General features: G+C 34.7%; 1 protein-coding gene across 1 annotated transcript; it reads left to right on the top strand.

The window, feature by feature from the left end:
- Positions 1–800: 800 nt before the first annotated feature.
- Positions 801–13,202, top strand: LOC128185918 (ATP synthase F(0) complex subunit B1, mitochondrial-like). The gene is made up of 9 exons (XM_052855627.1): positions 801–889; positions 1,889–1,928; positions 2,554–2,831; positions 4,322–4,600; positions 6,751–6,917; positions 7,087–7,215; positions 11,026–11,103; positions 11,354–11,455; positions 12,993–13,202. Exons 1-9 carry the CDS (start codon positions 862–864, stop codon positions 13,056–13,058), a joined length of 1,167 nt encoding a protein of 388 aa, XP_052711587.1. The 5' UTR covers positions 801–861; the 3' UTR covers positions 13,059–13,202.
- The last annotated feature ends 789 nt before the right edge of the window (positions 13,203–13,991 follow it).

The following is a 13,991-nucleotide window of genomic DNA, read 5'->3' as shown; positions in this document are numbered from 1 at the left end:
TTGTTTGCCACGAATCATGCACTTTGTCAAAAGAAATGGTAATTCCTTACTTCACATTATTTGTAAACAAATATAAGACTCGAGCTTTGTTTACATAACAATGAATTCTTACATCTGTATCTCTCTTATATAACCTGAATTCTAGCATTCAAATTTTGGTGAATCACTCAAATAGCATAGGTACCGTAAACAATTTTATACATAAAAAATAAAAAATAAAATTTTGATCTTAACTCGTGTCTATGTCCCTTAAAGTACATAAGACACGTGTCCTTTGCTGATTTTCAAAAGTTAAAAACTATTACATGACTACTAATATAATATTCTTTTTTACTATACAATTGTCAATTCTTTATCTGTTGATAGACAAACAAATTGATTACTCAATTGAATGCCATGTGTGTGTGTGTGTGTGTGTGTGTGTGTGTGTGTGTGTGTCTCTCTCTCTCTCTCTCTCTCTCTCTCGTTTGTGAAGTATTATAAGATATATCTGAACATGTTGTTGAAATATGACTGTCTGCCCGTCTCGGTAGCGAAGAGACTTTGCCTTGAAATATAAACCACCCTCGAAACTTTTAAAAGTTGTTAAAGATTACCGGTACATATTTATATATTTAGTTGTTTAAGATTACATATATTTATATATAAATCAGTTATAGTCAAAGTTCCAGATTATAGCAATAAAAAAAATGGAAAATAAAATGAGAATATATTATTAGGAAATATATATGTTTATTCTTTATCTCGGTGTCTTCAACTACGATATAGTACTGCGGTATACGAAACAAATATAGAACGGTTTGTTTAACACCTGCTACATCCGGGCAATATCGGCAGTAAGGTCACACAGGCGGTGCCGAAATGTTTCGAACCGTTTGCAACAGCTTTGGTAGGACTTTTAAAAATATTGTTGAGTCGTTTTCACTTGAAACATGCACATTTCAACAAAATTACATTAGTTGACAATCCGAATTTAAGTCTAACGGATAACGGACAGGTTGATAATTACAGCTCGAATTTTCTCTAAATGATTTTTCGATGGAGACGGTAATGTAACTAAGAGTAGATCTTTACCATTGGTGTTATGTGTAAGCTTTGTTTGATTACATGTAGTATCTTTTAAGCTTTGTTTAAAGTTGCATAGAGTAACCAAGCAGTGTCGATAAACATGTGTTTGAATAAACTCATATAGAGGTCAGTGGTCAATACACAGGTCTACGAAAATCAATGGTAGTTTATTTTTGTCAAAAAGGAAATCAATTCGCTCAGAATTTCCCATGACCTCATGCCTTGGACTCTCTGCTATCAAGTTTTTATTCCAAGTAGACGTAACAGTAAATAACAGCGGATGAAAACAATGACCTTTAAAGGTTGACATCAGAATTTAGATACAGAAAACTGATTTTGCATATTTTGTCATTAGAATTGTATTTTTTAATAGGGCATTGAAAAAATTTATCTATAATATAAATAATTATTGCTTAATAATTCATGCTTCGATGAAAAAAGCAACAAACAGGGAGAAACGAAATGAGACGGTGAATAGAGAAACTAATGCATATGTTTTTTACTGAATCTATGAAGGTATTGTTGTGAGGTGCTGTTAATAATTGGATTTAATTTACGTTAGTAGAAAACGTGGCAAGTGGTGAGGGGTAACTTAAAGTTACTACTCACGGAGTTGTGTCTCAAATAGCCTAGCCAAACGTGGGAATGTTTTCTCTATTCCAGGTTCAGTTCACAACTGAGAAACGATAGATCTATCAGCTGATCGGAATGCCAAACCCGATCTTAATTTTACTACAGTATTATCAATGATAATTAACAAATCAGTTGCTGAAGACAAATTGATGAATTACATATTTTACATTTAAATCGTTAATTTCAGGGAAGAAGCGAGGTGTGGCCAAGTTGTATGGAATTACCAGGTAGATATTAATTTTGATAATGTTTTAATAGAACAATGTTTTTGTGAATTGACACTGTTTAAAGTATGTCCAAAGATATTTATGCTGCACATATGGACTTATTAAAAAAAAAATACACTTACTTGTGAAAGAAGTGGAATTCAAATTAATGAAAGTGAAAATTTCCAAGATAACTTCATTCACACTTTATCATTTTTCCCTCATAAAACTTCACAGTAACGAAAACAGATTCCCTGAGGAGATTTATATTGGGGAATGTTGACATACTTTGTCCATTCAGAAGTAACTCAGAAATCCTCCCACAATTTTTCAACTGAAAAAAATTTGTAAATCCTCATAGACTTTTTATTTTTAGCTGTGTATTGAAACCTGACAAGTTAGAAGGGGGGGGGGGGGGTTCAAAGGGATAATCTTGGTCTTTTTTTCATATTATTGAATGAACATCGTCTGAACCAAGAGGTTTTTATGAATATTGGATAATTTAAGAAAATATGCGGCAAAAATATCTTGGGACAGACTATAATTAAATCAGTAAAGTATAAAACAAAAGTATATACAACAAAAACATATATTTAAAAACAAAGTTACTATGAAGCCTTTGTATTTATTTTTTAATCTGGTGTAGGTTGAGTGTTGGACAGGCAAGATGTAACACTACATCTGTACAGGCAACAGGCAGCAAGGGTGAAGCGCCACTCTGGAACGAGGAGGACGGGTGGGTGGTGCTGGACCCACCCTCGGACACCGCGGTGGTGGAGAGATTGGCCAAGCAGGAGGACTGGAGCAATGTCCACTACCTGACACGCCCCGACCTCTCCCAGCAGGAGAAACAGTGGTTCAAGGAGGCCTACAAAAGCCCCTACAAACCTTACCCCCCAGAGAAGTTCCTGTTGAAGAGGGGAGGTAAGGCTTTGAGACTGTGGAGAAAATAAATACACTGAAAACCTAATTCTGAAAATGAATTAGAATGAAAATCAAAATTTATATGTATAGATTTCTTTTAATGTTTTTTTTTTCACTCAAAAATATTTTGTCAAAAAGAATCTAGATTTTAAACACAAATTAATATTGTAAGCATTTAAGATAAAAATAAAAAGATATTTAAGAATTTTGAGCTTATTCATGTGGGACATGTACGGAAGACTTCTCAAGTCCAAGTTTGTTTACTGTCAGATATTTTTTATGGTAAGGTAATATTTTGGTGGATATTGTTTGTATAAGACTCTCTTTCTTGCCCGTGATTGTTTACTTGATGGAAGATGTTTGTATAAGACTCTCTCTTGCCCGTGATTGTTTACTTGATGGAAGATGTTTGTATAAGACTCTCTCTTGCCCGTGATTGTTTACTTGTTGGAAGATGTTTGTATAAGACTCTCTCTTGCCCGTGATTGTTTACTTGATGGAAGATGTTTGTATAAGACTCTCTCTTGCCCCTGATTGTTTACTTGATGGAAGATGTTTGTATAAGACTCTCTCTTGCCCGTGATTGTTTATTTGATGGAAGATGTTTGTATAAGACTCTCTCTTGCCCGTGATTGTTTACTTGTTGGAAGATGTTTGTATAAGACTCTCTCTTGCCCGTGATTGTTTACTTGATGGAAGATGTTTGTATAAGACTCTCTTTCTTGCCCGTGATTGTTTACTTGATGGAAGATGTTTGTATAAGACTCTCTCTTGCCCCTGATTGTTTACTTGATGGAAGATGTTTGTATAAGACTCTCTCTTGCCCGTGATTGTTTACTTGATGGAAGATGTTTGTATAAGACTCTCTCTTGCCCCTGATTGTTTACTTGATGGAAGATGTTTGTATAAGACTCTCTTGCCCCTGATTGTTTACTTGATGGAAGATGTTTGTATAAGACTCTCTCTTGCCCGTGATTGTTTACTTGATGGAAGATGTTTGTATAAGACTCTCTCTTGCCCGTGATTGTTTACTTGATGGAAGATGTTTGTATAAGACTCTCTCTTGCCCCTGATTGTTTACTTGATGGAAGATGTTTGTATAAGACTCTCTCTTGCCCCTGATTGTTTACTTGATGGAAGATGTTTGTATAAGACTCTCTCTTGCCCCTGATTGTTTACTTGATGGAAGATGTTTGTATAAGACTCTCTCTTGCCCCTGATTGTTTACTTGATGGAAGATGTTTGTATAAGACTCTCTCTTGCCCGTGATTGTTTACTTGATGGAAGATGTTTGTATAAGACTCTCTCTTGCCCGTGATTGTTTACTTGATGGAAGATGTTTGTATAAGACTCTCTCTTGCCCCTGATTGTTTACTTGATGGAAGATGTTTGTATAAGACTCTCTCTTCCCCTGATTGTTTACTTGTTGGAAGATGTTTGTATAAGACTCACTTTAGCTCCATTATTGTTTACTATTTGTATACTATTAGGTAATGTTGTGGTGGAATATGTCCGTGTTCCTGTTGGGACAACAAGGCGACAGATGATAGAAAAAAGCTTTGAGGCTCCGGAGGACGAAAAAGACATCGCTCCCTTTGACCTAAAGAAGCAGTGGGCTTGGGCCAATAAAGTTCTGTTTGGACCCCAGAGAGACATGAAGAACTACCCCAGCTATGTCGACCCAGGCACAGTACCCAGGCCCGAGATTGTCCACAAATTTGTTCCCAGATCCTTGTTTGATGCCATGGTACCATATAGTGGAGTCACAGGTAAACAGATCCCCCTGACTTCTCCCGCATTAGGTGTTTATATAATTTTTTTTCTGCAATGACTGCTACCTTCATAACCCAATAAAAAGCTTTGTTTTATAGGGGTGCAACGATACACTTGGCTCACGATACGATACATATCATGATACAGACAATACGATACGTATCGTGATACTTTTGATGTGCTTTTAAAAAATAACAAATACGCATACTCTGGTATTGTTTAATCTCCAACTTTTAGTTACATCATTTTTTTTAACCGGGTTTTCCAACGGAAAAATCCGGTTATTAAAATGGTGAAAATGGCGGGCGGGCGGGCGGATGGCGGGCGGGCGGGCGGGTGGGCGGGCGGCTGCCAAAAGGGTACCCTCATTGTATGGATAACTCCTCCTACAGTTTTCAAGATAGGAAGTTGTTCTTTTGCAGATCAATTGTACATATATCAGAGGTGTGCATATTGCTAGGATTTTGATTTCCAATAATTTATCGAAAAAATACCAGCTTTTGAACTTAGTCATTTTTTGGCACAATATTGCATATAGGGTACCCTCATTGTACGGATAACTCCTCCTACAGTTCTCAAGATAGGAAGTTGTTCTTTTGCAGATCAATTGTACATATATCAGAGGTGTGCATATTGCTAGGATTTTGATTTCCGATAATTTATGAAAAAAATGCTAGCTTTTGAACTTAGTCATTTTTTGGCAAAATATTGCATATAGGGTACCCTCATTGTACGGATAACTCCTCCTACAGTTCTCAAGATAAGAAGTTGTTCTTTTGCAGATCAATTGTACATATATCAGAGGTGTGCATATTGCTAGGATTTTGATTTCCGATAATTTATCGAAAAAATACCAGCTTTTGAACTTAGTCATTTTTTGGCAAAATGTTGCATATAGGGTACCCTCATTGTACGGATAACTCCTCCTACAGTTCTCAAGATAGGAAATTGTTCTTTTGCAGATCAATTTTGGCAAAATGTTGCATATACATTGTACATGTAGGGTACTCCATTTCACTGGATAAGGGTTGACATGGATTATGGATACAGTTTACATAAAAGAAAACCCGGTTTGCTGTCACATTGACAGCTTTTCACTTGTTTCCCACATATTTTTCCTAATCAACTGTATAGATATCAGAATGTCAACATGATATGCACAAGGTAAAAATCTAATGTTGACATCAATATCATTATTTCAACTTTGACAATTGAATTATTTATGCTCTTATTATAGATGTAATGAATTTTCTAAAAGCCAAATATTTAATGACTAGGATGACCTTTAATTTTAATTGTTTTTTTGCGCATCTAGGAATGTGGCATCAATTTCATGGGACGAGAGTCAAATGCATGGATAATGCCGTTTTATACGAGGTGCAATATGCATGTCATTTGTTTGTAGGAAAATGTCTGCAAAATAGTGCTTACATGTAGAAACACTCAGTATGGAAACTTTGTTAACCAATTTCGTTTATTCTATAAAACCCAAAATGTTACCATATCGAAGATTTATGGGATGCACTGTAGCAGGGGGCAAAATTGAATAATGCGAAATTAAATAACACCGGAATATAATTTTCAAACTGAATCGGACGGATAAAAATTTTCCAGATCGAAATACGGAACCTCGGTGTAGCCTACAGTATCGTGACATTGAACCGTAGCATATTTTTACCGTGATATACCGTCTTACGGTTTATCGTTGCACCCTTATTGTTTTAACAAATTAATGAATTGATTGTAAAGAGTATTGAAAATTAACTGAATTATTGTTATTGTACATCAGAACATTAGATAGAAGAAATAGCCAAGCTGTCTTATATTTGAAATTATAGTCTGACATCATCATGATTATTTTCATGCAGTCTGTGATTTTTCTTAGGTTGCTGAGGGTTTCGACCTATCAATAAACTGAAGATTTCAGCCCTGTCAGTTTCTATAGAGCTTTAACTCCCAATCGGGTTTCTTTAGAAAAGAAATTACTCAGTACATATAGATATACAACTTAAATTAATGATAATGCATTGGGTTTTATGGTTTGTTATAAAATTAGCTACAATGAGGAATAAACATGCAGTATTTGCAAGTATAAATCAATGTATAATGTTATAATTAAATGTTAATTAGCCTCCAATCATTTCAGGGTTCTACGTGCTGTCCGTTGGCGGTGTGTTTGCTCTGGTTGGTAAGGGCGTGATCGTCTCCACCTATGCCCTCTCCTACTTCTTTTACTTTGGTATTGCGTGGGCATTTACCAAACTTCCTCCAGTCAGACGTTTCCTAGACAACAGAGTTCCTCAACTTACTAACGTAATTCAAATAATTTATAGTCCAGAAAAACATGTATTCTGACAAGTGTAATGATTCAATCTGGTGTATCAAAGGCAATATTCTATTCATTTAAGTGACTGATGAAAACTGAAAAAGAATGTGAAAAGAATAATCACTGAAATGCAATTTCTGTATGAATATTTTACAGAGATTAAATGAGATGTATTACGTGGGCCCTATTCAACAAAAGAAGGATCACATCAGTGCGTGTATAGCAGCCGCCCAACAGACCAAGGACATGATTCAGCAGCTGCCCAAGCTCTACGACGTTCAAATTGTAAGTGTAGGCAGCTTCCTGACAAATTGTAATTACAGGAAAGTCACTGAAAATTGTAATTACGGGAAACTAACTAGAATTGAACAGTTTGTCAGCACAACTACCATGGAAGGGCTGCACAGAAATTTATGAAACCTTGTTGATACATGTATCAGGGACATACTGTGTTAAAATACAAATATATGATAATTGTAAGTGAAGATAAATCATGTATTTTTGCAGGAATTTTGCCCCTTTGTCCACTTTTGAATACAGTATTGAACAGTTAGTCAACACAACTCTTAACCACCAAATTGAAATTTGATGGAACATTGTAGTTGATAGGGAAAGAATTTGTAGAAGGACATGTTCACAGATAACTTTGATTTGAGAGTTTTTCTAAGAGTTATGACCTATTTATTTAATTATTAATTATATTTTACGTACAACTTACCACTGATAATGTGAAGCGTTGTCAAGTATGTGCAAGCATGGTCTATGTGAGCATGCTGAAAATGTTTTATTTTTAGCTCACCTGAATATATATATATATATATAGAGAGAGAGAGAGAGAGAGAGAGAGAGAGAGAGAGAGAGAGAGAGAGAGAGAATCTTTATTCTGGGAAAGTTTTCAGTCCAAAAAGCATTAACTTGTGTGAAAGCACAGGTTGTGCAGATTAAAATTTGATCAAAAGTGGGGCCATAAAGTGTGTGGGGGGGATGGTTATATAGGAATAGAGAAAAATCCTCTTGCATGCACAACAACAAAAGGGGCTTGATATATTCTATTAGAACATGTGGATAAAAATCGGAAGAATTTAAACATTTTTTGAGCAAGATCTACTATCCTTAGTTGTCAAGATATTTTGATTTTGATACTGTAATGCTATTTTGATCAGAGTTAAGGCAATTGTTGCTTAGGTGAGTGATGTGGCCCCTGGGCCTCTTGTTTTAACACAATGTAAAACTAGTCTGGGACTAATAAAATAAAGATTAAATGCTAAACAGAGGTTCAGAATTGCTCTATAGTCAATGACTTAGAGTTCAAGGTTGTTTCTTAAATGAACAATCTAATTGATGAAAGAAGTTAGAACGTAGGTCAGATTGACGAGAGTAATGTAGATTTAACAGTTTTCACTGTACATGTGTGTTTGATTGTTGATTGCTGATAATGTTTCACATCGGTAATTTTTCTTCTAATTGACATCCAAATATCCATATCTAATCATTATTATTTTAGATAAGAAGTTATTAAATATAAACATTAATTTTTAGCTCACCTGAGCTGAAAGCTCAAGTGAGCTTTTCTGATAAAAATTTGTCCATTGTTGTCGTTGGCATTGGCAGCGTTGTCGTTGTTGTAAACTTTTCACATTTTCATCTTCTCCAGAACCACTGCGCAGATTTCAACCAAACTTTGCACAAAGCATCACTGGGTGAAGGTGATATAAATTTGTTCAAATGAAGGGCCACACCCTCTTTAAAGGGGAGATAATTTAGAATTATTGAAAATTTGTTAGTATTTTTCAAAAGTCTTCTTCTCAAAAACTATTAGGTCAGATAAGCTGTAACTTGTATGGAAGCATCCTCAGGTAGTGTAGATTCAAGTTTGTACAAATCATGGTCCACGGGGTTAGGGCGGGGCCACAATTGGGGGATGAATTTTTACAAAAGAATGTATAGAGAAAATCTTGTAAAATCTTCTTTTCACAAACTACTGTAAATTCCTAATTAAACGCGAGGAATTAATATCCGCGTAAAATCGCGAGAAGCCCGTCTCGCGAATTTTTGAATCTCGCTTTTAATTTTGTGACACATGTAAACAACATGAAAGTAAGATAAAATTTCGGCATTCGCGATTTTATGTTCTCGCGATTTGATGGTAAATCGTTGAATCGCGGAATTAAGTACTCGCGTAAAATAAGGAATCTACAGTATTAGGCAAGAAAAGCTCAATTTGGAGGGAAGTATCCTCAGATAGTGTAGATTTAAGTTTTTTAAAAATCATGGTCCCTGAGGGGTTGGATGGGGCTACAATGGGGGATGCATTTTTACATAGGAATATACAGAGAAAATATTTAAAAATATTCTGGGGAAGTTTTTAGTCTAAAAAGCAGTAACTTGTGAGAAAGCATGGGTTGTGCTGATTAAAGTTTGATCAAACCATGATTCCCTAGAAAAAAGTGGAGCCATAAAGTGGGGAGGGGGTATATAGGAATAGAGAGAAATCTTACAGCTACAACAACAAAAGGGGCTTGATATTTACCGTATTTATCTGGGCATAGGCCGGTATTTTTTTTCTCTGATGCGTGAGCCCCGGCCTATACCCCGGGATCGGTTTATCTTAGGCTCAAAGTTGAAAAGAATTAAACAGTTAAATATAAAATTCACTGTTTTATTCATTGTATTGTTGTAGCAGTTTATAATGAGCATTGTTTTTTTTTTTCATCCGTTTGAACTATTGTTCGATAGTTGTCCCGTTGATAATTTTTGTAATGACCACATGAGTAATAAAATGTACGAGGTATTTGTTGCGTAGTAAAAAAGAAAACGAAACTGGGTAGAATGTAATATGACAGAATTTTTATGAATTCTTCATGTCTGCGTTCGTAGGAATCACTGGTCTTGGGTGTAGAATAAATCAAATGCTTTGTGTTTTTACAATTAATTTTCTGTTGGATGAAATAACGGTATTCTGGTGTCATGTGCATATACAAAGGTGTGAAACCCGTGACTAAAACACAGCCTGGACATGCTGGAGGCACGTATTGTACACCGTTACACTTCATTGCATTCACTGTGTTTTTAACATTACAACTTCTCTGCATAACGGCAAGTTACTTTTTAATTAATTAATGGAAAAGAACAAATTAAATATTTTATGTGTGGTATTTCTTTTTCTCATTCATAGCGATTACGGGGGATAACTCTTTTTGAATATGAAACCATATGTTGAGCTAATGGACACCATACCTCATATTTACAAGTAGCTTTCAAAGTATAATTTGATTAAATGAAATTTAGCAATAAGGTATTACATGTAATAAAATATATAAGGTTTGGTAAAATATTATATTTAGTTCTGTCAGACAGAACCACGGAGGTTGGTGTTGCAGTTAAATTTACTCCATGTAAAATTATGATACGTAACGATATACCGATGAATACGGAAGAGACCAATCAGACAAAAAACACATATAATTTTAAAAATTGCTTAAAATGTATATGTTAAGCAAATTTAAAAACTTGAATTACTCTTTTGACTTCCTACATCGATATAAAAAAAGTATATACTTAATACGATGACTTCCTTAGTCAGCAGTCATACTTTCACTATAGTAATCATTGATTCAAAATCGGCTTATCCCCTAATTTGGCTAGTCTAAAGATTTTTCCCGAATTTTGTCTGAAAATGAGCAATTTGGCCTGTGCCCCACATCGACATATGTCCCAAAAAATACGGTACCAATAAAATATGTGGATAGAAATCGGCAGATTTTTAAAAAATTTTAAGCAAGATCTACTGTACTTGGTTGTCAAGATAGTTTGATTTTGATACTGTAATGCTTATTTGATCAGAGTTAAGGCAAGTGTTGCTCAGGTGAGCGATGTGGCCCCATGGGCCTCTTGTTATTAATGGAGAAAAGGCTTTCATCCCAAGTTTATGTCACTGCCCATACAAACAAGCAAAGAATTATAACTTTCACATATTGCACATACAGTCAGTTAGAAAGGACCATATTGGATCTCTCTCTCTGAAAAATATCGAACTATCTTTGTCTGTTTGTATGACATTGTTTGAGTAAATGATCATTCTTTTTTTGTTGGCAGGAAAACGTTGATCTTCAGCTGGAGAACAACTACAGAGACCGACTAAAGCAAGCATTTACTGAAGTCAAATCTCGCCTGGTGAGACTGTTCTTACAGTTTACAAAATTATACATTAACAGAGATTTAAAATGGTCTTATATTAAGAGGAGATTTATTGAGACTCAAACATTTACATTGAATCTTTGTTCTTTGAGTACTTCTGTAATTTTTCCTCTGGAACTTTGTTACTTTTCTCTGAATCTTTGTTATTTTTTCTTTAAACCTTATTTCTTTTTTGTTATTTTTCCTGTTTGTCTTTGTTATTATCCCTCTGAAACTTTGTTTACAGGATTGCCAGGTAGCTTTAGCAGCAACAAAAGCAGAGTTAGAAAAGGATTACATGATCGACTGGATCACAAATCAAGTCGTACAGAACATTACACCTGATCTGGTGAGTACAAACTACATTCTTCTAATCAGTCCTAACTTACAAACTACACCCTTCTAACCAGTCCTAACTTACACAATCAGTCCTAACTTACACATTACATCCTTTTAATCTGTCCTAACTTACACATCACATCCTTCTAAATACTAGTCCTTTATATTGTAATGGTATTACATTTTGCTGTGTATTCTATTATAGAATTTTGGAATTTTGGCAGAATGCGGCTTCCGCTAAATCAAGTACATCACTAAATGCCATGCATATATGTATAAGAATAGTCACATTCAGAAATAGGCTAATTCAAATCTATGCCAACTTGTTCAAAAACTTAATTCCACCAGATATTGTACACGCCAAATATAATACGTTTTCAGTAACTTACACATTACATCCTTCTAATCAGTCCTAACATACATACCACATCCTTCTAATCAGTCCTAACTTACATACCATATCCTTCTAATCAGTCCTAACTTACATACCACATCCTTCTAATCTGTCCTAACTTACATACCACATCCTTCTAATCAGTCCTAACTTACATACCATATCCTTCTAATCAGTCCTAACTTACACATTACATTCTTCTAATCAGTCCTAACTTACACACCACATCCTTCTAATCAGTCCTAACTTACATACCATATCCTTCTAATCAGTCCTAACTTACATACCACATCCTTCTAATCTGTCCTAACTTACATACCACATCCTTCTTATCTGTCCTAACTTACATACCATATCCTTCTAATCAGTCCTAACTTACATACCACATCCTTCTAATCAGTCCTAACTTACATACCATATCCTTCTAATCAGTCCTAACTTACACATTACATTCTTCTAATCAGTCCTAACTTACACACCACATCCTTCTTATCAGTCCTAACTTACACACCACATCCTTCTTATCAGTCCTAACTTACATACCATATCCTTTTAATCAGTCCTAACTTACATACCACATCCTTCTAATCAGTCCTAACTTACATACCACATCCTTCTTATCAGTCCCTTTGCAGAATTTGATACTTAAGAATGTTATTCTATTGATTAAGTTATTATATTTTCTTTTACAAATTTATTACTAGTACTTTAAGATATAGTGCATGTATTTAGAAGTCTATACAACCTTAATGCCTTTAAAGCAAATAGCTATTACAGTCTTACAGTTTTAATACCCCAGAATCATTTTGGTTTTGGAGCTCCAAAAGAAATATTGCAACCAAATATGTTCATGTCAACTTTATCAGACCACATTGTACATACCAGTTTAAACTTAGGAACCACATCCTACAAATTATTTTTATTTTACAAACCACATCCTACAAGCATCATCCTATAGAGTCCTATCTTACAAACCACACCCTAATAAACACATCCTACAAAATCACCAAATTAATTTTATCATGACATCATACAAATCAGTTTTAATTCATAAACCACATTTTACATACAAACCATGTCCTAATCAGTGCTAATTGATGGGATATAAGCAATGATATGAATTGATGATGATGATGTCTGCTTGTTATTGCAGGAGAAGAAGAACATCCAGTCTTGTTTAGCCCAGCTGCAGACTCTGTCAAAATCAGCAAAGATCTAGAGAACATTGTGATATAGCTGGATTTGTGTGGAACTCTTATTTAAGAAACATTGAGGACAGACATGTATGTCAATGCTTTCCTGTTAAAACAAATGTGTACTGATATAAATAAAGCCAGCTTTCCAAATGCTGGATAAAAATTGATTTGTTCTTTGCTATGTTTAACAGAATACGATACATTTTTGCGGTGATATAAAGTTGCAAGTGTATACGCTAAACGCTTATGTCGTAACCAAGTCTATTACTATCACGTAACCAGATGGTTTGTCAAAGCGCTATACCTACGATGAATCAAAGTATTGAGAATACTGAACGCTGGTCATTTTTTTGACAATAATTAAATAACAATTTAACGTTTTAAGTTATGATCCTAACATTGCTGTTCTTAATGATGCCAGCATTTACTGAGATTCGGCCCAGATTGGTGTAAAAAACAGTTCATAATTACAAAAAATAAGTTGATAATTTTCGAGTGAAAGTACATTTGTAGTATCTGCATCATTGCGTATTACAAGGGCATTTTCTTTTAGTTTTGTATGCTTAAATAATCGGTAAGTTAGATTCACAATGAAAACGCCATATTTATATTTCAGGGTAAAATTTCAAATTTCTTATCACACCAAATGTTCATCACAAGTACCGCAGAGTAATAGCCCCCTCCCAAATCTCTATAACATACAATTATCTGTGTGTTTCAAATTGAGACTGAGACTGTGGAGATTTAGTACTTTACTCTCGACCTCTTTTTTACATTGAATTATTATTTCATTTAATTGCCGATTACTCAATAAGATTTCTTAAATCTCCCTAAAAACTAAGGAGTGGGGGACTCCACGATAATTCAATTTTTCAATTTGTAAATTTCAAAATAATGCTTATACCTCTTTGCACGCCATCTAGCGATAATATCCGTGCATTACTGTTGGTTTTGCA

This window comes from Crassostrea angulata, chromosome 5 (assembly GCF_025612915.1).
Source record: "Crassostrea angulata isolate pt1a10 chromosome 5, ASM2561291v2, whole genome shotgun sequence".
Lineage (NCBI taxonomy): Eukaryota > Metazoa > Mollusca > Bivalvia > Ostreida > Ostreidae > Magallana > Magallana angulata.
This window is presented reverse-complemented; position numbering and strand designations above follow the sequence as displayed.

What these genes read in the sequence shown, in the direction of transcription:
- LOC128185918 (XM_052855627.1), top strand. Translation starts at nt 862, where the DNA reads ATGTTTCGAACCGTTTGCAACAGCTTTG. An exon ending in ACCATATAGTGGAGTCACAG is followed by an intron (nt 4,601 to 6,750) that starts GTAAACAGATCC and finishes CAATCATTTCAG; the next exon opens with GGTTCTACGTGCTGTCCGTT. An exon ending in GAGTTCCTCAACTTACTAAC is followed by an intron (nt 6,918 to 7,086) that starts GTAATTCAAATA and finishes AATATTTTACAG; the next exon opens with AGATTAAATGAGATGTATTA.